The sequence below is a fragment of the Corapipo altera genome, unplaced genomic scaffold (genome assembly GCF_003945725.1).
Source record: "Corapipo altera isolate COAL_440 unplaced genomic scaffold, ASM394572v1 45, whole genome shotgun sequence".
Taxonomy (NCBI): Eukaryota; Metazoa; Chordata; class Aves; order Passeriformes; family Pipridae; genus Corapipo; species Corapipo altera.
In genome coordinates, this window is record NW_020884877.1 from 13,559,135 (window position 1) to 13,581,742 (window position 22,608).

Consider the following 22,608-nt stretch of genomic DNA (forward strand, 5'->3'; position numbering starts at 1 on the left):
ACATCTTATGGGTATGGTGTACTGCCTTACTACTAAAAATTGCCAGCCTTAACTAAAGACTTACAGTCAGGAGCTGAATTAATAGATCTAATTTTGTCAGTAATAAAGACCCAATTCACAGTTTTCCTAACTAAAAGCATAAAGTCCTGTCAAGTTTCTTGGAACTGGATTTTAGCTAAGACTTACCTCCCATGTTAATGAGAGACGGCTCACAGCAACATTACTCAGTCCCATAATAATAGCAAAAAAGGAATTCAGATTTTTGTATTCTTTACAGCTGAAATACAAAGGGCAAGGTTTTAAGTTGTATACATCAGTCAGAGCAGTACATATGACAATCTTAAGAGAGCTGCAGCCAGGCATCTAGCCTACATGTGACTTAATTTGGGCAGCTCTGGTTAGCATGTCTGCAGACACCTCTTCTCCAATGTGTTAGTACTTCACCACACTCCGGAGGCTCGTTTCCCTTCCCTCCTAAAATGACCTTCTACTTTCACTTCATTGGGTGTCAGATTCTGGAAGGACTCCTATTTTTGAAGCAATTCCCCACCCAGAAACACAGTACTGAAACTGGGCTCAATTCAGTCCCAAAGGATACCAGAAACAGCAGAAGCAAGTAGTTTACAACCTGCAGAATTTCCTGACAGGTTCTGAACAGCTACTGAAGGCTGGAAGCTCTCCCTAGATGATCTTCATTGCAGTTTTCAGGGTTACTGAGTCTTTTTAAAGGGAGAAGACCAGTTGTCTAGAGATGTCCCATGCCAGTGACCTGTCCTGCAGTACAGAGTTTCTATTACTTACAGATTCTCAACTCTTTAGTATGTTTCAGGCAAAAAACTGGCATTTGTTACCAGCATCATTAAAGAGATCCTGGGCACTAGGAGCTCTGGGTCACACTTCACCTCTGATGCAAAGAAGGACTTTTGCTACCAGTCAGGAAAAACTGGAACATGTAACAGTATTATAGAAGATCCAATAAGCCACATGCAAGAGTAGGCAAAGGAACAGATGACACAGCTGCTCAGCTGGAACTGCATCAGGTGGCTCATTGACCCAATGGGAAGGGAAGAGAGAGAGAGAGAGAGAGAGAGAGAGAGAGAGAGAGAGAGAGAGAACAAAAGCCTATACTTCATAAATCTGCGTCTCACTAGATTCTCAAAAATAATTAGTTATTTTTCTCAACTGATTTGCCAACATCCAATTTCAGCACCTCAGTTTCTGCTGCTTCTGATGTGAGTGGTGTTCCTTAGGCATTGGTATTGGGACTGTTGGGGTTTAACATCTTTGTCGGTACATGGACAGCACGACTGAGGGCACCCTCAGCAAGGTTCCTGATGACACCAAGCTGTGTGGTGTGGTCAATACGGTGGAGGGAGGCTTCAGAGGTGGAACTGTGTTTGAACGTCATGAAGTTCAACAAGGTCAAGTGCAAGGTCCTGCACCTGGGTCAGGGCAACCCCAAGCATAAATAACAGGCTGGGTGGAGAATGGATTGAGAGCATCCCTGGGGAGAAGTGTTTGGGGTTGTTGGTTGACAAGAACCTCTACATGACTTTGCAGTATGTGCTTGTACCCCAAAAGCCAACTGTGTCCTGGGCTACATCAAAAGCAGTGTGGCCAGCAGGCTGAGGGAGGTGAATCTCCACCTCTACTCCACTCTTGTGAAACCCCACCTGGAGTGCTGTGTCCAGTTCTGGGGCCTCCAACATAAGAAGTACATGGATCTGCAGGAGTGAGTACAAAGGAGGGCCATGAAAATCATGAGAGGGCCAGAGCACCTCTGCTATGAAGAAAGGCTGAAAGATCTGGGGTTGTTCAGCTTGGAGAAGAGAAGGCTCCAGGGAGACCTTAGAGCACCTGCCAGTATACCTAAAGGGGGCCTAAAATAAAGCTGGAGAGCATCTTTGGACAAAGGCATGTAGTGACAGAACAAGGGGTAATGGCTTTAAACTGAAAGATGGCAGGTTTAGATATTAGGAAAAAATTCTTTACTATGACATGGTGAGATGCTGGAACAGGTTGCCCAGAGAAGTTCTGGATGCCCCATTCCTGGAATTGCTCAAGGCCAGGGTGGATGAGGCTTTGAGCAACCTGGTCTAGTAGTAGGTGTCCCTGCCCATGGCAAGGGTGTTGGAACTATATGATCTTTAAGGTCGCTTCCAACCCAAACTATTCTATGATTCTATGATTCTATGATTTACCAAGAAAACTTTAATAAGATTCTAACTATGATTCTCAGACAGATTTTTTCATTCATCCTGAAGATCTTAGCTTCTCTGAGATATCCTTAGCTTCAGATGAAATTAATACAATCATCATCACATCCTATGTCCAACTCCATAACTGCCACATCATGCTAATCTCTATCATCCATCATCCACATCATTCTCTACTTTCTGTCCCTCCATTTCACCAGACTTGATGTATTGAGTGGGTGAGTCCTTTAGATCTGGGCCTTACTTGTGTCTGCACTGTGTGAACACTGAGCATGTGAATAAATGACCTCTCCCATCTGATGCTCTGTCTGTTGGGAGACTACTGCCCCCTCAGATCTTCTGGCAGAGCTTCTCATACAATTCTCCCACATCAGATTAGGGACAGTGAGCAAGGTTAGCAAGGACAAATCAAAACGCTAAAGCTACACCAACTTGTTCTGACTCCAGCAGGTCAGGGAGTGCCTCATTAGTGGATCTGAGGGGAAATAAAGATGAAATGCAGCCAGGATAGGCTATCAGTGATAGCCTCTTCCCTAGGCACAACTAAACCCATAAAGGGATATCTGTCCACAGCCCATGACAGGATTAGGAGTAAATTGTGGTACAGTAAAAATAATTAGTACCACACAGCACTAGTGCTCAAACAACGTAGGCAGCTGCAACTGTATCTGCGATATTTAATTTGAATCTCTCTTCATTTTAAAAAGGAAATGTTTTGCCAAATACCTCATTAAGCAATGCAATTTGACAAAGTTCCAGTTAAAATCCATCTAGATGTATGACATTCTACACTAGAACTTCTGCAAATTCTACAAACTCTACACTAAATAGTTCAGTTCCAGATAGAGGCCCCCTGTAAGGTAGTAGGAACAGTGCTGCATGGCTCCACTGCATATATACTGCATGTAAAATGTCAGAAAGTGGATCCTCTAAAGCACCACAATGTGCTCAGAACAGAGGTCACTCTGTTTCCAAAATGGATTGTACTGGAAAAATCGTCCTGTTGTTATGAATAGCGAACACACACACACACACACACACACACACACACATACTCTCTTGTCTCCAATACAAAAACATATGTGTGGTTAGAATATCTCGGTACTTACACGAGCATATTCATCTTGGCATTTTCTCTATAAACACACACACACTTCAAAAATTTCTTATAGGCTCCTTGGGCTTATAACATATGCATGTGTACGGGAAGAATGATTTTCAAAAACTGAATGAAAGTGTCTGAGTACAGTGACACACGAGAAGGCTTCTAAATAGCATATATCTGCAAAGAGGAAATATACACAAACTGGGTTTGTGGATATCCATAAGAGTATGTGCAAGCACATCCCAGAAGGCCTTTCTAATGCAATTAATATAGGAAGAACTCACTGTTGGAAATATAGTTCACTTTTCCCTTTTGTTTGAAAGTTTAATCCTACAATAGCTGGAGAAAAGAGATGAACCTGGTAACCTCTACATGCAAAAGCGACTCTGGCTCCTGGAACTGAAAGCACGTGTGCACAGCACTTGGAGCCAGAACTTGGCCTTGCCTGCACAGACTGGGAGCACACATCACAGGGTGAGTGGGGTGGCAGACACAAAATGACGTGCCTCCTGCGATGGCATCTGAGCCCCAAGCCACAGAACTGAAACAGGGTTCTCAGTAGCAGTTATCTTTGAAAATTGGTACATGTGAGGCATCTTGTTACCACTAGCTATGCCTAAGATTAATAGTGCAGCACTGAGCTGTTCTCCCCAGACACTTTTCTAATGAGTCTAGTACTTCTAGGTAGGGTAAAGTTCTCATTAGGTCTCAAGGATCTTCACAGGCAAAACTTCCTCAAAGATACTGCTTCAAGGCCTGGGCTTTTTCTCCCCTCTCACTTCGGTGCACTTTGTGTTTGTTTTAGTGCATGCTGTAGCACCTGTTACCATGGCAGCACTGCACAGAGGGCAGCAGCCTGGCAAAACTTCCCAGCGCCTTTCCAGCGGCTGCAATTAAACCTGCCCTCTTGGTTTGTACAGAGGAAAATCTTGTGCTTCAGATTTCTCTGCTTTTAGGAGACAAAGAGGACTCAGCAGAGCAGACTGCTTTTAGCTATTTATTTTTAGCATTGTAGTGATACCAGAAACATGGAAGTAAACAGGAGGTTGTCAGGCTGTTGTAAATAGCACAGGATTAAACACATGACTCTGAAAAACCCATGGGCTAGGGTTGTTTATTAAGGAGGTATTTAACTGTAATTTTTAGGATACTTTGATTTCAAGCGTTCATGGAAATTACTACTGTATCTTAATGACCACATTTCAACAATTTTCCCCACTTCGTGCCTGAGTTTAGGAAAGACCCCAACGCATCTGTGTGTGGGTGCCACTGCCCTCTCCTGGGCGCAGCCCGCCAGGCCAGCGGCTGCCTTCCCACTCCTGCACTGTGCAGTGAGATAATGAAATATGCGATATATGTATTTTTTAGAAACTAAAGAGGTAAATTCTGTTCTCTGCTCTAATTATAAACCTGATCCTGCATGCCCACCACTAGATTTTGAAAGTCTTCAGCTTTGACCAATTGTAATCCAACATGAGGGCCCAAAGGAGCTCCCAGAAGGAAGCTAGTACTCGCAGAGCAGGGTATCCCAGAGGAAGGAGCCACCCAGTTTCAGTGTGAACACAGACTTCAGCTATGTGCAATTAGTAACTGGGAGGAGGGTGGCACCACAGCTGTAATAGTAATCTCTTCCTTTACACAAGTCCATTTAATGATGCGAAAAAGTTAAAACTTATGGTGTAACTGCAAGTAACAACATGCCTGTTGGGTAAAACTGCCTAAAGGCTTCTAGTCACAATGCCCAAAGCCATGGACAAACACTGCACACCTCAGCAAACTGTTCAGACAGCAATGAACTCAATAAATACACCACAAACTGGAAAGATAGGGAAACACTGATAAAAATTAGTAGCTATGCAGGGCACGGACATGCCCCTGCTCCCTCTGAAGTCAGTCACTGCCTTTAAGGAGTCAAGGCTGACATGTCTTGCATGAAGGCTCCAAGTAGCTTACGCTTGAATAGGAATAAAAGAAGACAGCAAGAATGGCCTGCTATCTAACCTAAGACCCAGCAGTAAGTAAAAAATTAGGACATTCATATTCCTGCATTTTAAAACAAAAGTATTTGAAAAAAAAATCACAGAGGAACCTCTAGAAATCATCTAGTCCAACTCCTCTGCCTAGGCAGATTACTTAGGAATGCGTCCAAGTGGGTTTTGAATGTGTCCAGAGAGGGAGACTCCACATTGTTCTTGGGCAGCCTATTCCAGTGCTCTGCCACCCTCAATGTAAAGAAGTTCTTCCTCATGTTGAGGTGGAACTTCTTGTGTTTTAGTCTATGGATATTGCTTCTTGTCCTGTCATTGAGCACCACTGAAAAGAGTCTGGCACCATCGTCTTGGCACCTGCCTTTGACATATTTGAATGTATTGATGAGATTCCCTCTCAGTCTTCTGTTTTCCAGACTAAACAGGCCCAGCTCTTGCAGTCTGTCTTTATAAGAGAGATGATCCACACCCCTAATTATCTTTGTGACCTCTGCTGGACCCTCTCCAGTAGCTCCTTGTCTTTCTTGTACTGAGGAGCCCAGAACTGGAACAGTACTCCAGATGTGGCCTCACTAGGGTCGAGTAGAGACAGAGGATCACCTCCTTCTGATGACCTGCTGGCCACTCTCTTCTTTATGCACCCCAGGATACCACTGGCCCTCCTGGCTGCAAGGGCACACTGCTGGTTCATGGTCAACTTGTCACCCACCAATACTCCCAGGTCCTCCTCCACAAAGCTGATCTCTAGTAGGTCAGCCCCCCAACCTGTGCTGGTACTTGGGGTTATTCCTCCCCAGGTGCAGGACCCTGGGGAGTTGCCTTTGTTGAACCTCATTAGGTTTCTCTCTGCCCCACTCTCCAGCTTATCAAAAGCCCCACTGAATGGCAGCACAGCCTTCAGGTATATCAGACACTCCTCCCAGTTTTGTATTGTGAGCAAACTTGCTGCGAATCCCAAGCAGACTGAAAGTAACATGAGCATCATCATCTCTTTGCTCTCTCCTCTTGGCTTCCCCACCCGGGGCAGTTCTGAGAATGGTTTTCCTGAGCAGCACCAGAAGTAATTCTGTTTTCAGGAAAATTAAGGCTCAATTTTGTTAATACTTACTAATTTCCATATTAATAATTGCTAATGTATGTAAGGGTAAATGAAGGATTCATCATGATGAACTGAAATATATTTACTCAGAAATTTGATGTGAAAACATGGCCCTAAGAAATTACAGATGAAGGAGCAACGGAGAGCAGCACAGGAAAGAAGAATATATATTAACAAGGTTCTATACAGCCCTGTAAGAAAATGGACAGAATTAGGAAATAGAAAATGTTTTAACCTCTACTGTGTGTCGCTGTCTGAAAATAGAAAATAAAAACATACTGACCATACTGAAACTCACTTCCAGCTCATATATGACTGTATACTTACTGGGCTGCTATCTTAATATACTTCTTTAACAGCTGAACACGCTTGCTGAGTTGAGAGCAAAGACAAATCTCGGTGACCACCCAGAACTGAATTTCATTAAATCTTCTTAAAAACAAGTCCAGATTTGCTGTGGTCTTTTTAAAATTGTGCCTTCCAAAAGTGTGATAGATCAATTCCAGCTAGAAAAGAAAAAACAGTTTGGAATTTTTTTTTCTAATCTTTTGGACAGAGGGAAGAGGCTAAGAATGACCAGGTGAGTATCTAGCCTGAAACTTGCTCTGCAGTTTACATTTATTGCTGCAGAGATGACAAGGATTCAGGTTACAAATCCAGTAGACAATAGCTGAGGCATAGTAAAAGCATAACTACAGATGCTTTATACCTTAAAACATAGAAAAGTTGTATTTTGCTTATAGAATTAAGAATGTCTTATACTTTTGAAATCTGTAGGTGGCTTTGTTGTAGGATTTTTGAAAATCAAGCTTAGAAAAAGTTTTGGAAATAATGCACAAACCTACAATGTACAACTAAACATCTTCTAGCAGATTCTAACCTGCTGAATAGATAGATCCTCATACCTCATGCACACAGTTGAAGAGTTCCCAGTCATAAATTGTCATCTGATGTGCTAAGTCCTTGGAACTCATCAGTTCAAATGTTCCTACTGTACCAGTAGATGGTCCTTCTTGTTCTGGTAATGGTGCCTACAAATAGAAAAATGGTATAAAAATATTTTAGAAATGCTAAAGTGCATGATTGGTGCTTTCCTTTCATAATGTTTCTAACTCTTTTTTTTTCAGTGTCCTCACTTTTCTAAGCATGTTTCTAATAGTAAAACTGAAATTTGCTTTTAACCACAGGTAGGTATTAGAAAATGAAAAGCCCTGTGTAAAATCGGTATTCAATACGTACAGGATAGTCAGGAAAATTCTGAAAGCTCTTCAGGGGCACCATAAGAAATATAAACCAGGCTGTTCTCAGTGTGTTATTTTTAACATTGTTCTAAAAATTGAATCTAGAAATAAATGCTTCAATACATGTTGTGCTAACTAAAGCATGTGTGTTTGTTTAGGATCTTTCCACAAAACTTTTGTTGGGTTTCCTTATCATGTATGCAAATAACTAAGCCACAAAGCACAAGGAAAATAATTTTACCTATTCCTGATTCTAATGATGGGAATTCTTACATCTTCCATTCTTCAGAAATCTGCAATGTTTGCAAGGTGATCTGATCATTTATAAAATAAACCTCATACTTTCTCTTTGACAGTATAGGGAGGCACCATTTGTGACTGTAAAAATCCTGGCTATGCCAATTAAAATGGTATGCACACAGTCTTATGAGAAAGAATCAAGTATAAAACATTTTTGAAAGACACTTCCATAGCACCTAATAAATGAGAGGCGACCTACAGTTTTGCATACAAGTACATCTTACATTAAGCAGAGATTTAAAACGTGGCTTGAGGTCAAGCCAGATTTGAAACAGTCTGTTGTACATATTAGGTTCAAAGTGTTTGAACCAGCGCTGCTAAAATACTAACAAATACTAACTTAAATCCTAACAAATTCGAACGTGTAACATCAGTACAGCTGCCTGTGAACTCGCAGGTCAGCTGTTCTGTTCCCAGGAGAGGGCAGCAGAGTTCACTGACAAGTTTCTCAGTTTCTCATCGCCTCTTTGTTAAACAGATAATGATGGAGCACGAAATTGTCAACAGACTCCTTTCTGAGTACAAACTCAATGGAGCCCGCAACATTAACACACTGCAATATAAAAAATGAGCTTACTAAATGAATCCTCTTTTACATAAGATTAATATATTAGCAATAGAAAAAGGACTGACTGGATTAATACATCAAATCACTTTCTCAGTAACATACAGTATGTAGGAGCTTTATTCCTGTATGCATTCTTGCTTTGTGCTCTAGGGAGAACTTTTCTTTCAAATATCAGCATAATACAAACTAATTAAAAAATACTAAACCAAGTAACAAGCATTATTACCTTAAAAGCTTCATCCACAATTTTTTTAAAAAGTGTATATAAGAAAAGTATCCTCTAATAAAAAAAACAGGACAGCCATCAATCTTATAAAAGCCTGCAGATCGCTCTGAATTGGGATTTGCACAAACACAAAATTTCTTTAGTTTATGACAATGTATGAAATAAAAGCACAGCAGTTTTGTGTAGAAAATCCTAATTTGTGGAAATCTGTGGAAAGAGAATTGCCCAGAGATTGAATGAGGGCTTTTTCCCCCTATTTCGAGACAAACACAACATAGCTGTTACCATAACAAACACGTATTTTCCAGGACTAGGAAAGAAGCACTTAGATGCAAACTCACAGCATATTTGAAAAGTCATCTACCCAGAACAATTTTCACACGAGAATTGCCAAATGTAATGTGAATAAATGTTCATGCACAGGCAGCAGCCAGAAATTGGAATGTGAAAGGATTAAACTGGGAGTCAGATAAGGTTGTAACATTTTTCAATTTGTTTATACCTCTTTGAAAAAATGCAGCTGACAAGGGGATGAATTCTGCTATGCAGTGCTGAGAACCATTTTTAAGGTGCTGAATGTACCTCTCTAATTCCTACTGGTCAGTCTAGTTGATGAAAACGAGCACATTGGAGGCCTGAACCGAGCTTCCTGCAGCATTTTGAGGACTTGATCCATGGTAAATGGTACAGGGAAAAGGCACAGAAAGCCAGGACAATTTGCTACCAGAGCTATGTGTACACAGACAATGCAGAGCCATATGTAAGTGCCCAGTGAAGCTGTACTGATCAACACCCCTGCTTTACAGTAGCATGCCCCATGAGGGTGTCTACTTGGCAGGATTAATTAACCTTAAGGGAACATCAGAATTAAATAAACTGAACAAGAGGTATCTCTGCATGGAACTACATATGCTGGATGTGCATTCCTTGGTTACTAAATTGAAAGCAGCAGCAAAGCATAGATTTTACCATATCTATAAAAGAAATCAGGCATACATACTAAGTGGCTTGTTAAAAGCATACAGGAGGCTGAAACAAGGCTAGGAGTAATAGAGTTCATGCTGACATGACTTGGCAATGACATTTGTTTTTAATGAAATAAAAGGAACAAAAAGTACAGTCAAATCAAACTCTATAAAAGCAGACCCCATGCAGATTGTTAGAATGGCTGTATAAACTATAAGCACTTATGAGCAATTCTACCTAAGAAAAAATAGACCTTCTACCAGGAATATTTTCTGTGATCCTACTTAGAATCAAAATCTGAGATTTTGACACAATATTTTGTGGGGATGAGAAAAAAAAGATTTTAAGGAATTTACTGTTGGAATCAAATCTCCATAATGCTTTAACTGGTAACACCTATCTTTGAGAATATATCCCTATGGCTTTGAGGAGATAATTCTGTAATGAGGAATTGCTGCATGTCTTAGTGATAATATTCTACTCTTCCTAAATGCTCAGTCTGACTGATTGAGAGTACTGGGATCAAGTGCTGTTATGTGGATCAGACGGATGGATTTCCGGTCTATTTTAGGAAATCGTAATATTAGCTTGTTTTAATTTCAGAGCTCATCCCATAGCACTGTGACAAGTCCTTTGTTGTGAAGGTTTCCACTAGTTATTACCTAAAGCACTGATAATCCAAAAAGGGCCAAGTGTCCAAATGAACTGCAGCACTGACCTTCCTGAGAACTGCATACATACATACCAATGAATCGAACTGATCCCGGGGGCAAGCGAACAGCCGTCCATTAACACTGAGAGTGGTAAACACCGAAACATCATGAGGTTTGAGCACAACCTTTTCTGTAAAAATTAAACAAATTATTATTTATTATATATATGTAGAATTTACAGCAGGACTGATCCAACAATGGCACAGATCGCCTTCCTGGGAACAAATTTTTCTCAGTAACCCAGTGTCCAGGATACAAGATAGATGACAACAAGGTCCTCTTTATTGAAGAAATGTGATGATAAACTCAGCCCAAACCAGTCTCCTACAGAACTAGAATCCCAGTCCCAAACCGTACAGACAGCTCAAGAAGCCTATGATGCCATCTCTAGAAACTACCTGCAAAAATTCAGCCATAATTAGGGACTCCATTCATTCTTTGCTGAACTGTAAGCATTTGGAGAGCTGTTCTTAATAGAAATTGCTTTGGAAGATAGTAAATGCATAAGGAGGTGATGAAATGCATTACAGCAGTTCTAAAAGAGCATCACATCACAGGTAAAGAAAAGACAATGAAGTAACTCACAAAATAGTTTCTTTCAGCATGTGATGGCTATCAGCAAATCTGACAATAAAAAATTGCTACAACTGCAAAAAGAAAAGCTGCCTGGTGTCAGTTCTCAGGAAGTGAGCTGTTTTTGGCAGGTACCACTGTTTGCAAAAATGCCTTCCAACACAGCTCTCATTACCTCTGTGTGTCTCCACACAGTCATACTCAACCAAAGCACTTGAACATCACCAATGCTCCAGAAGAATTCACCTTGCAGCTACTCTTAACATTTTCACAGCCTATTAGTGGGGTCTGACTCCTGACCCTCAGCAAACATGAGGTCAGTGAGTTTGGTACTAAGCTGCTCTGTAGTGCCTTGCATGGGCAGATAAGCCAGAATGGTAATGACCACTACCAGAATGTCTGCATTGCAGTGTTTTCTGAGGTTGTTGATTCCTAAGTCTAGCCTGAGATTATCCATACTTACCTCCTACTCCTGTTGTTTAAAAACTCTTACAAGTCTAACAGTGAAGGAAAATTGGGGTAGCTCTGCTCTGTAGCATGTTTACACAAGCTTCTCCATTTTCCTGTCTCCCATGTGAGCTCCAGCCTGTGCCTGCAGTAGAGGAAGGACTTGCCTCTAAGACAGAACTTGTGTACTAGCTGAACACGCACATGGGTATAAAAGCCTTGACAGAATTAGTCTTTCAATCCCTCCAAATATTCTGCTTCACCATAACTGAGAAGTGTTTAAGATGATGCAAATACAGTACCTCCTCCTGAACTCATCTTCACTATGATGAGGCCTTCTCCAGAACCCAGCTTGTCTGCTACTGCACTGATCACTTCCTTCACAGAGGAAGACACTGGCACCCGGATAGTGGTATAGGTTTGGTCTATGCAGTACACCTTAAACAGAACTAAAGAAAAGAAGATTGCATGGAGTATTCCATGTGTAAAAACCACACATTTACTGTACCAAATTACTTTCACTTCAGTAACCACTCCTCACAAACGAAACAAAGCATCAGTAAATCACTACAGTTTTGATAGCTCCCCATTTCACAGATGTTCTACAATTTCTAATACAGAAATCTCTGATTTCTCAGAGCTTTTAATAAACCATGTTTTAATAAACTAGTGTTTCACTACTGAAGCGCTGGAGGGAAGGGATGCCATCCAGAAAGGACCTTGACAGGCTTGAGAGGTGGGTCTGTGCAAACCTCATGAAGCCTAACAAGTGCAAGGTCCTGCACCTGGGTTGGGGTAATCCCAAGCACAAACATAGGCAGGCAAAGAACAGATTGAGAACAGCCCTGAGGAAAAGGGCTTCGGGGTGCTGGTTCACAAGAAGCTCTACAAGATCTGGCAATGTGCACTGGCAGCCCAGAAAGCCAGCTGTGTCCTGGGTTGCATTAAAAGCAGAGTGGCCAGCAGGCTGAGGAAGGTGATTCCCCCTGCTTGTGAGGCCCTTCCCGGAGTTCTGCATTCAGCCCTGGGGTCCCCAGCATAAGATGGATGTGGACCTGCTGGAGTGAGTCCAGAAGAGGCCACAAACATGACAAGAGGGCTGGAGCCCCTCCCCTATGAAGAGAAGCTGAGAGAATGGAATGGGATTTTGGACAACCCAAACCATTCTATGATTCATTATTTATGGATGTTATGTTATTTATGGATGCTAATTTAATCAGACACTTTGTTATGTTCCAGACATTATGTTATTTTAAATCAACACTTCTTTTCAAGAGTCAGTAAAACTGGCTGCAAACTCTCTTACTTACAGGAAAATAATCTTCATATTTACAAAACAGATTTGAAAATAGTCTTGGTTACAACTAGAACTTAAATCAAACTGTGTTGCAACCTGTTTTTTGCAAACAAGTATGTAATTGCTGAATCAAGAATATGGTAGACGATGAAGAATAATACCACAGAGCAATAAGTATACACGTGTGTGTACAGATCAAACTGGCTCACAGAGTAATACATAAACCCAGGCCTCTGGCTGCCTAGAAATCAGTATGATAGTACATTAGCCTGCAAAAAGTAAGGCAGCCCAAAGTGACATCAATTTAAGACAGAAGAAGTGAGCAAAATACTCCTTCAGCTTAGCTGTCAAGCCAAGTCAAGCAGCCTTGAGGGTTACATATCCATGGATTTTCAGTGTTCAGTGCATTGCCTGCCCTACAAATGAGAAAGATGCAGCCATGAAAGGAGCAGTTTCTGCCTGTCCAGACAGATACAAGAAGTAGTATTTCCCTGGTAGCAGGAACTGTTTTCCTCTTTGTAGGCCTAGAAGAAACACTGATATGGACAAGAGAGGCTGCATGCCTGACAGGATGTCTGTTGTTCATATATAGTTAGTTCCAGCTTTTGACATGGCTCTTCCATTTATTTGGTTTATGCCACCAGCTTTCTAAGCTACGTGACCTTGCATTTTGTTGCCTTGTTTTTATTGTTGTTCATTAGCAAGAGCTATCCTTTAATATCAAATACCTTGAAACAGAAGCTGGTTTAGGTGAAGATGCACCAAAGCAACCATTGAAAGTACCTCTTCAATAATCTGAAAATTATATTCTTATACGCTGCTGTAAATTTTACCTTAATCTCTTCAGAGAATGAAACATTAGCAATAGGGCAAATCAGTAGATTTTGTTTTCTAGGCTGTGTGCCTAGATTCTATGATTGTATGATCTGTGTCATGATTATCTGCTCCAGTCCTATCTTGCAAAGCAACAGCTGTACATGTTAGCTCAAACTATAATGGGGAGACAGAGGCTCAAACATGACCTTCAGCACCACTATTTATTGCACTGCCATTACCTGCAGTAGACTGTCTGTACTGGTTCTTACCTGTTTTGTTCATTCCTTATTTTAAAGGTATTTACATCTTCCTCTGAGGAAGCACAGTGTTTGATAGCACAAGTAACTAAGGGAAAAGACCAGGAGTGCCTCAAATCAACAATGGAGAATACTGGGCTAGCAAAAGTAAAAAGGGTTCGCTTCAGGCCAGGCTTCAAAACTGTAGGTAGGTACTTTCATTTATTTTTAGACCACGTTTTTGAGAGAGACAAAGTTACACAAATCTCAGTGGCTCAAGAAAACTTTGCAGAGAAGGAACTCACCTTCGTCGCTGCCCCTGATAGGCTGACGCTTCTGTGCCCTGTCATCACTTGTGTTGAACAGCTGCAGAAGAACTTTGTGCTGAAAATGAATCATCAAGATTCACATCAGTGCAAAAAGAAACATTATGTGGTATATATGAATTACAATAGAGCTCCTATCAATGGCAGGAAAAAAGAGTAGCAATGCAAAATCTGACAATGTTAAAAGCTATTTCCTCAATGTGTTTTTTTTAATATATCCATAATTACTAAAGAGAAGATGCTTATGAATTTGCTGTGCTTAAGACTCTACTTTAGGAGTGAACAAATAAATTATCTTACCTTCTTTTGTGGTGCTTTAGGTTCTTCAGAACTATAAAAAGGTAAAACATAGAATATATCATTAAATATTACCTGTAAGACTTTGTGTACAAAATCACCCACAGAAGATGGGCCACTTGTCAAACTAAAATATCAACATATTCATATTTATATATGAAAAGACTAGATGATATCATAGTTAATCTATGACCAAGGAAGAAAAAAATATACAAAGTTCATGTAAGCATGAAATAAACTTCTGTCAACCTCTCTGTGAGAATCTGCTGTTTGCAAGATTGATGTGGAAGAGAGAGGGCCACAGACATTAATCCAAACAAGCTTGCATGCAAACATTCAGTCTTGTATGACTGAGTGCCATTCATACAATGGCTTTTTAACAGATATAACCAATAAATTTTGTTAAATTTTGTTCATCAGTTTACTGTGAAAAAGGGTAGGGAGGGGGAAAGAAGTAAAAACTGTGCTTACACTTGCTTTACAATTTTCTCTAGCTCTGGAAGTTGCTCCTTTAGTGCTGCAATCATTCTAGTATCATCTGATACAGATACATAAAATTCCTGTAAATGATACAGAATAGTCTTTAAATAACTATAGGGGTAAATGAGCAGTACTCAGGAGAGAGGATTATGAGATGACATCTGATAGCTTAATGATTATATAGAATGATAATCTGCATAGAGGAACACATGCTGGGCCCAACCCTCTATTACTTCTACTTGTTTATCTCCAGCTGATTTAAAGCAAGAGTTAGATATGCAGAAAGGAAGCCTGATGAGGCTCCTTAGCACACTCTATAACCACTGACTGCTTGTGCAAAAACTGCATTTTCAGATTGTCAAGGATAAAGGCTATAAAATTCACAAATAATCTGCCACAATAGGGTTTTTTATTCACTGCTGTTGTAGTCTCTAGTGGTTAATTTGCTGCTGAGTCATTGACTCTCAGCTACTCTAGTCTGCTGCAATATCACCCTCTCTTAAACCCTACTCAAACCTCTTCCTGATACAACTACATAAAAAGGAGGATCCCAAAGAAGGATCCACATGCTTGCAACTAGTGTTTGTTCTTTAACTTTTAACTTCTGGCCTAATGAAAGACTATGTTGTCTCCAAAGCTTGAAAAGCTTTCCCATGTGGGCTCGTGGGATGCCTGCCATTCTTAAGGCCCCTCCCTATTCCCCTCTGCTAATTCTTATCTTAGATTCAGTTTTAGGCTCTTCGGGGCAAGAACTTTCATTCAGCCATTTTCATATGGGATTGTGTGCCATAACTCGATATATAATAATAACGGTAATCATGATGACTTAATGTGACTTTGGCAGTACATCTTGTCTTAGAAATCCAAGGATATGGCACCTACCACAAAGAACTTACAAGAGTCTGAAGACAAAGATCTTAAATTCCAATAGCTGTAGTACAGCTTTCTTTCAAATGGAAAGGATTTTTGGTTTTGTAGAGTGACAACCCTGCAGCTCCTTCCTGGCACACCTCAGGCAGGCACAAACAGCCCTCCAGTTCAACCTGTAGCGCTCCATAACTATTCACAAGTAAATACTAAAAAAAGCAAAATTCATCTACTGCTATAAAGCAATCTACCCCTGCAGTGCTTTCAAAGGGGTCCGCAACAGTATTTTCAGAGGTCCAGAGGCCTGAACAATGGTTCAAGCATGTTGTGTTCCATTTGCTGTCGGCAGCCAAAACCGAGAAAACAGAGTTATCAGTCTGCACTTTGAAATGACCTATTTCTCTTCACTTTGTGACAGAATTCTGCAGACTGGGAACAGGCTTTCAGCTTATCTTGCTTGGCAGGTACTTTTCAGTACAGTGATACGACTATTCCTTTATACCTCCAAAAAGGCCATTGCTGCTTCATCTTCTTGTAGTAAATCTCCATATAAAGCAGCCCACTGCAGAACCAGCCGAATGACTCGCCTTTTATTGTTGAGGGCATAATCCATTTTCTCCTGCTCTGTACCCTGAGAAGGCTGGGCATGATAGGTGCCATGGTGTCAAGGAAAATATTTAGTGATTGAAAATATCAAAACCAGTATGAATTCACAAACAACTGACTTCCAACAAATCACTTTCAGGGTGTTCCAACATAACTTTCCAATATATACTTTTAAATTATGACATTCACTAGCACACTGATTTTCAAATCTTTCGCATTCATACTAAAAATTAAAAAGACAGTGAATTCTCTAAAGAGCACAGGAATGATCACAGTCCCACCACAGAGGTGCTTGCTGTAGGGGAGCAGAACAGAAATGACACTTGGAACCACAGAGAAGAGGATTAACCATGGAGACTGAAGAAGGATATATCTCCTTGTTCCTCTTTGCAAACAGTTGAAGAAAAAGAAATATGTCACTTGGTGTTTATTAACAATTTCAGGTTTTCATTTTTGATGAAGACTACTGTAATGAACTACCAGTGTTATTTCTTTTATTTTTACAAGTTATTGTAACTCAAGGTGAACCCTCCCATTATGGAAGGGGGACCTGGAAGTTTACAAGCAAAACTGACTATAGAGACATAAGGTAAAATAATAAATTCTGTAGTAGCCTCGTGGTTATGAGGAAATTAGATGTTTCTAGTACATCAAATAAAGCATATTTAGGACACAATATTTTGGGAAAGTATTTTGTGATGAACAATAAGAAAAAGGGGGAAACATTTCATTGACCTTTTTAATGATAAAGTATCAACATTACAAACATAGGCAAATAGCTAAAAGGCCAAAAGTAACATTTATTGAAAGAAGAAACCAAGAAAAAATAAAGGCACAATGGGCAATAAACTGAGATAATTGGAGCCTTTAACCTCTGTGAAAATGAAGAATCTCTAGCAGAAACAGGATATGACAATTTGTGTCTAATTCTCACTGATCAGAGGATAACAATATATATTTAAACTATTTCCCAATAAACTGATAGCTGAATGTGAAGTAAGCACGGAATGAGTGCAACTGCATCTTCAACTTGGCTTTCCAGATATCAGAATTCTGATTCTGGATTCTTAGGAATAATACTATTCCCAGTTACATAGAAACACATAAAATACTGACACTCATTCACAGCAAAGTCCAGCATCCTTTCAAGGTGCACCTTCAGTTGCTCTAACAAAATATTTTGAAGTATTAATTAGAAAATAAAAATATTAATGAAGAATCCAAATTATATAAGATATTTATTTTAAGCTTCTCATTTAGAAGCATTTATCTAACAAATACTACTAATAAAATATAATGGGGAAAAGTATGTATTAACTCACACTTTCCAAATGATCCTGCTGTCCAAAACCCCTGGAAGGATTTGACATGCTACTAGAGTTACTGGGGCACTCATTTGACTGACAAACTTTCAGAAATCTGCATTTTACTTTCATTTGAAAAGGTTTAAAATTACTAGAGAACTTAACATATCAGTACAATTATGGCAGTAAGTCAAAAGGTCCTAAGAAGTAAATAATATGTTGTAAGTTATGTGCTCTAATGCCTTGGGGAGCAAGTTTAATATTCTACTGAGTCATTTTTCTCATGCCATATTTACCTTTCAAATGCTATAATTATTTAATGTATTTTTACTTTCTTATTAACTGACTCACCACACGCACTGGTATTTTTCTGTATTTTTACTGCTCATTTATATTGATTTTATTAATATTACCATGGGGAAAGTCAGTGAAGGGTTGTCACATTTTTATGGGACCTACAGGATGCAGCTTTACTGCAGACTGCAATTAGAAATAAACTATTATGTATATTTGCAACAAGTGTCAGATAATTGCAAAATATTTATCAACACCAACATGTTTAGAGTTCAATATATATATATTTCTAATTATCTCTAACATATGCTAAGAAGTGGAAGCAATTCTGAAGTCTGTTCTCCCCTTTGTAGGAAAACAACTATATCAGGGGCTGTGCAAGATCAGCACCCATTACTACAGTAGAATGCAAACTATTTTCCTGGCATGATGGTAAAGGAGGTTCACAAAACACTCATATAGAAGCATGCTAAAGAACTATCATCTACAGAGAGCAAAAGAGGAATTTATATTTAATAAATATTTAGACAGTGGTCCTTTAAAGATGCACACCTGCACACATGCTCACAAACTTGCACTAACCCAAGTTCACTTCTGTAGGTGCTGCTCTATTTCAAGTTTTCTTTTGGGCTTTGTCCTGCCTCCCTCTGACAAGCTGTAGCTCTGAGAATTTGTCCGTTTCCATCTCTGTGAAGAAGAGAGGGAAACAGGGGCCTTGGTCCAACACACAGGACTGATCCAGGACAGGGGAGCATACCCTTTGCTTCCCTATAAAAAAGAAGTACGTGATTTTTTAATATTGCAGGACCCATGTACTTTAATGACTGAAAAAGACTAGTGTGCCAAAGGACAGCAATAATGTTACTGAGACAAAATGGTGCACCTGTCCATTCCTTTCAGGATTAAAATAACTTACAGACAACAAAATGCTGCTATAAAGGAAGTGAAACTCCAAATAGTTCATACCCTGTACTGTGCCTGAAAGCACTACAGTGGTGTAGCTCTACTCACACTTGCATGCTTCCAGCTATTGTGAGTGTAAGAAAATAGACCTGTTTTGATTCCAAATTGGGAGCTGAAGCAAAAAGTTGCCAAACAAATCACCTTTCTTCTCCTTCTTTTTCTGTTTTAATTTCCTCATTGAGCATAATTCATCTCTCCTTAGTCTCATAGCACCAGCAAACATTTTTGTGGAGTGATTTTGCTCAAAAAAGATGAGCTTTGTTAGAAACCTTTCAACTCTAACAATAAATTTCAATGGTACAATCAACAAAGCACAGTTAGTTTTTCCATATTCAGAACAGACCAAATAAACAATAATTCGGCTCTAGGAAAAGCTGACACTAAAGCAGCAGGATACCAGTGACTTCCAGCTCTCCTCCTCTTTGAAAAGAATTAGCACAATGCCTGCCATGATCCACTGAAGACCATCGTCTTAGCCTCCTCTCCAGAACAGATTTCATCACAAATGAATATTTATCTTTAAGTGTCACTATCACTCTGATTTTCAGAAATACTTTTCCCCTATAAACAATAAGGTATGTTTTTCTTACGGGTCTGATTTTCCCAGTTATTGGATATCAGATGTATACTATTATAATTGAGGCTAGACAAGTCTGAATATCAAATGGACTAGCTGAAAAATATGACTAGATAAATCATGGAAAAAAACCCCAAAACCATTAGAAGTGCTGCCCTTTCTTACTCTCTCAAAGCTGTCAGCAACAGCATTTTATAATACCTTTGATATCCAAAACAATGTGATCTTGGAAAATGTGTTTCAAGTATATGAACAATTTTCTGCAGACCAGTTTCATGGGTCCAAAGGTTTTAAAAACAATTACTGTTCCTGCTAGGAGGAACACAAATGGATTCTCAAGCTTGCCAGACAAGGACACGATGCTCTATTTTGTGGTTTCAGGGGGTGAGCTTTCCCAGATGTCACTCGCCCTGCTGAGCTTCAAGGAAAGCACACTTTCACACCAATGTGATTCTAAACAAATAAATAGAGAATTGAAGTTATTATGCCCCTGTCAGAATTCTATAAAACACAAAATATTATATGTTTATTTAATGCTCCAGTCACTCGATAGCTTCAAGTCACTGTGCACAAGGAAAACTCTCAGTGCACAACAGCTCTCCAAACTAAATAACCTGGCAGTAATTGACAGACGGACATTTCACAGACTCCTGTAAAACATGCAGACAGTATGAGAATCACCCCAGCTCTTGATGCTCTCCACTGAAAGATTTCATCTCCTAATATTCACATGCCATTGAAGTTTTTCACAGTTTGTTTGCATTTGCTATAGGCTATTCTTATAGATTATCACTATTTTTATTCATAAGTATTATGTGACAGCACCTAGGAACTACTTACCCATTATTCTATGAGTTTAAGCAACCTTTTGCTTGAGGCAGTTTGCAGCCTGTAATTCATAAAGTGGGCCACTGAAATCACCAAGACATAGCTACCCCAGCTAAAATGTAGATGCTCTAGTTCAGCAAAAACCAAGAAAGACAGGAAGGATACAGGAAGGGTAACCCAAACTTTTACGTAATTTCACTTATACGGTGGAGGGACAGTACATTTATTTCCCTTGGAATAGGAATGAGCACAGGAACATTACGGTTTTCATGGTCTGGGACCGTATCTCATCACAGGTATACACTATCCCTTTCAGAGTTGTTGAGCTATGGACAGCTGTTAGTCCAACACTGAGAACCCACAAGGCACAGCCTACATGGAGTGCAATGTACTTCTTGAGAGAGAGAACCTCAATCTCATCACCGATAGGGACAGCAGCTAAAGAGACAACTTTTCCCTTACAAAAGGATATTGTGCCATCAAGGCTGGGCAGAGCTGACTATTTGGCATAAAAACACAGTGCATCATAATAAAATCATTTAAAACAGAATCTGTGAAAAGAGAAGAAAGAAAACAGTGAATTAAGCCTTTGCAAACAGCTTGGGGAACACAGGGATTAGGGTTTTTTTCAGCTAAAATATCTTATAAGCCCTCTGCAGATAATAAGGGGGTCTATTTGCACTTTTTTTGTAGGCATTAAGTTTAAAAATGGGTAATGGACAAATATGAGCTGAAATATTAAGCTTTTAGTCTTTAATTTTATTGCACTTACATTAACAGGCATTTGCCCATGTCAAAGAGAAATTTGGAATAGCAAAAAAACCCCAGTCTCTGCTTAAGTGAAATATTTGGATATACTTCTGTACAAGTGTAAGTTCCGTGCAAAAAAGAATCAGGCCTGCCACACCTGGGTACCTAAACAGAGCTGCTATATTTAGCTTTAGGAAATACAATATCAGACAGCAGATTTAGTGTATACTACACAGGAGAAGGCAAATAATTTAATTCTTAGCTGATTTCCTACCAACAAAAAGAATGCTTAAAAGAAGTAAATGGATAGTCAAATTTCTGGGTTTATTTTGATTCAAAGGTATCATAGCCATTACACTTACATTAAAACACACATAAACAATATGATTGACATTTTCTCTGGTAAAAAAACAGCAAGCTGTTTTTTTCTATTAAAATGATCTGTGGTAGCACTGGTGTAAATCCCAGTTTGCCTTATCTCTGTATTTGTGACAACAACAAGGATTTATAAAGCCTGGCTGCAGAGGCCAGAATAAGTTTGGCAGGCTTATATGGAATCACTGAGAAACAATAAACACAATACCCCAGGGTATAATTTCTACAGTGCAGCTTTTGAGATAACAGAAACATTTATAAACACTGTAAGTAAGGGATGGCAGAAAAAATATGGTGAGATAACTGTGTAATATAATATTACATCATTGTTTCCACTCCTATAATTCATATATGAAAATATCTCTCAGTTGACAAAATTCACATCTGGAAGGATGAGTTTTCTCTCACTTTTTCTTTGTGTAATATCCAGAGCGAACTGGTTTTTACATACTCTTAAATTAAAGGAATGCATAAACCAATAATTCAATTTTCCAGCACTCTGAGATGCTACATACTAAAAGTAACACTGAACTGTGACACTTTGTATTGCATTAGGATATAAGTGTAATCTTGTAATGAAATGTTTTGGTGAAAAGTTTTAAAATATTTTTAAAATTATTTGCTTTAGAAAAATGTATACTATGTGCATACTGTGCATAATAAACTTATGATAAAAAAGCTGCAAGCTTAAAGATTAATATTGATGGTAATCCTAATAAACATGAATATAACATCCTAATAAAAATAAAAAGGAAATATTTTTATCTTTGAAATAGTTAAAACACACACTTTAAAAGGATTTCTGTAATTTTTCAATTATTCCACCGTTTAGGGACCACTGTACAGGTTTCTCCAATACTATGAGGTCAATAACAGATTAACTGGATTTAAGAACATCTTTGAATATATACTTCTGCAATGTAAAAATAACTTGAAAAAGCAGTATTATGTAGTGTAATACACAAGTCTCTGCATTACTTTATCAAAATTATGAGGATTTTTTCTGTCATTTTAGAGATTACAATACTTACTAATAGTAAGTCAGCAAATATCTATATCTCTAGATGTAAATTCTCTGTTGTCTTTACACTAATGAAAAGCCACCTATTAAGTGCAGATGCTGCAACCTGCATTCTTGGCACTCAGCCCT

The 22,608-nt window shown here is 39.2% G+C and overlaps 1 protein-coding gene across 5 annotated transcripts in view; it reads right to left on the minus strand.

Annotated features, from left to right (window-relative positions):
* RAPGEF4 (Rap guanine nucleotide exchange factor 4) overlaps window positions 1–22,608 on the minus strand; it is a 153,254-nt gene that overhangs the window by 14,115 nt on the left and 116,531 nt on the right. For 4 of the 5 annotated variants that reach the window (XM_027636801.1, XM_027636800.1, XM_027636799.1 and 1 more), the window contains 10 exons: window positions 20,806–20,884; window positions 16,264–16,414; window positions 14,886–14,974; window positions 14,418–14,448; window positions 14,097–14,175; window positions 11,745–11,891; window positions 10,455–10,552; window positions 7,314–7,439; window positions 6,736–6,914; window positions 187–277 (listed from right to left, as the gene is read on the minus strand). In XM_027636801.1, coding sequence (XP_027492602.1) covers window positions 187–277; window positions 6,736–6,914; window positions 7,314–7,439; window positions 10,455–10,552; window positions 11,745–11,891; window positions 14,097–14,175; window positions 14,418–14,448; window positions 14,886–14,974; window positions 16,264–16,414; window positions 20,806–20,884 — 1,070 coding nt within the window. Of the gene's footprint in view, window positions 1–186; window positions 282–620; window positions 775–6,735; window positions 6,915–7,313; window positions 7,440–10,454; window positions 10,553–11,744; window positions 11,892–14,096; window positions 14,176–14,417; window positions 14,449–14,885; window positions 14,975–16,263; window positions 16,415–20,805; window positions 20,885–22,608 lie in introns of those variants that run through there. The other variant, XR_003526588.1, reaches the window with a different exon arrangement.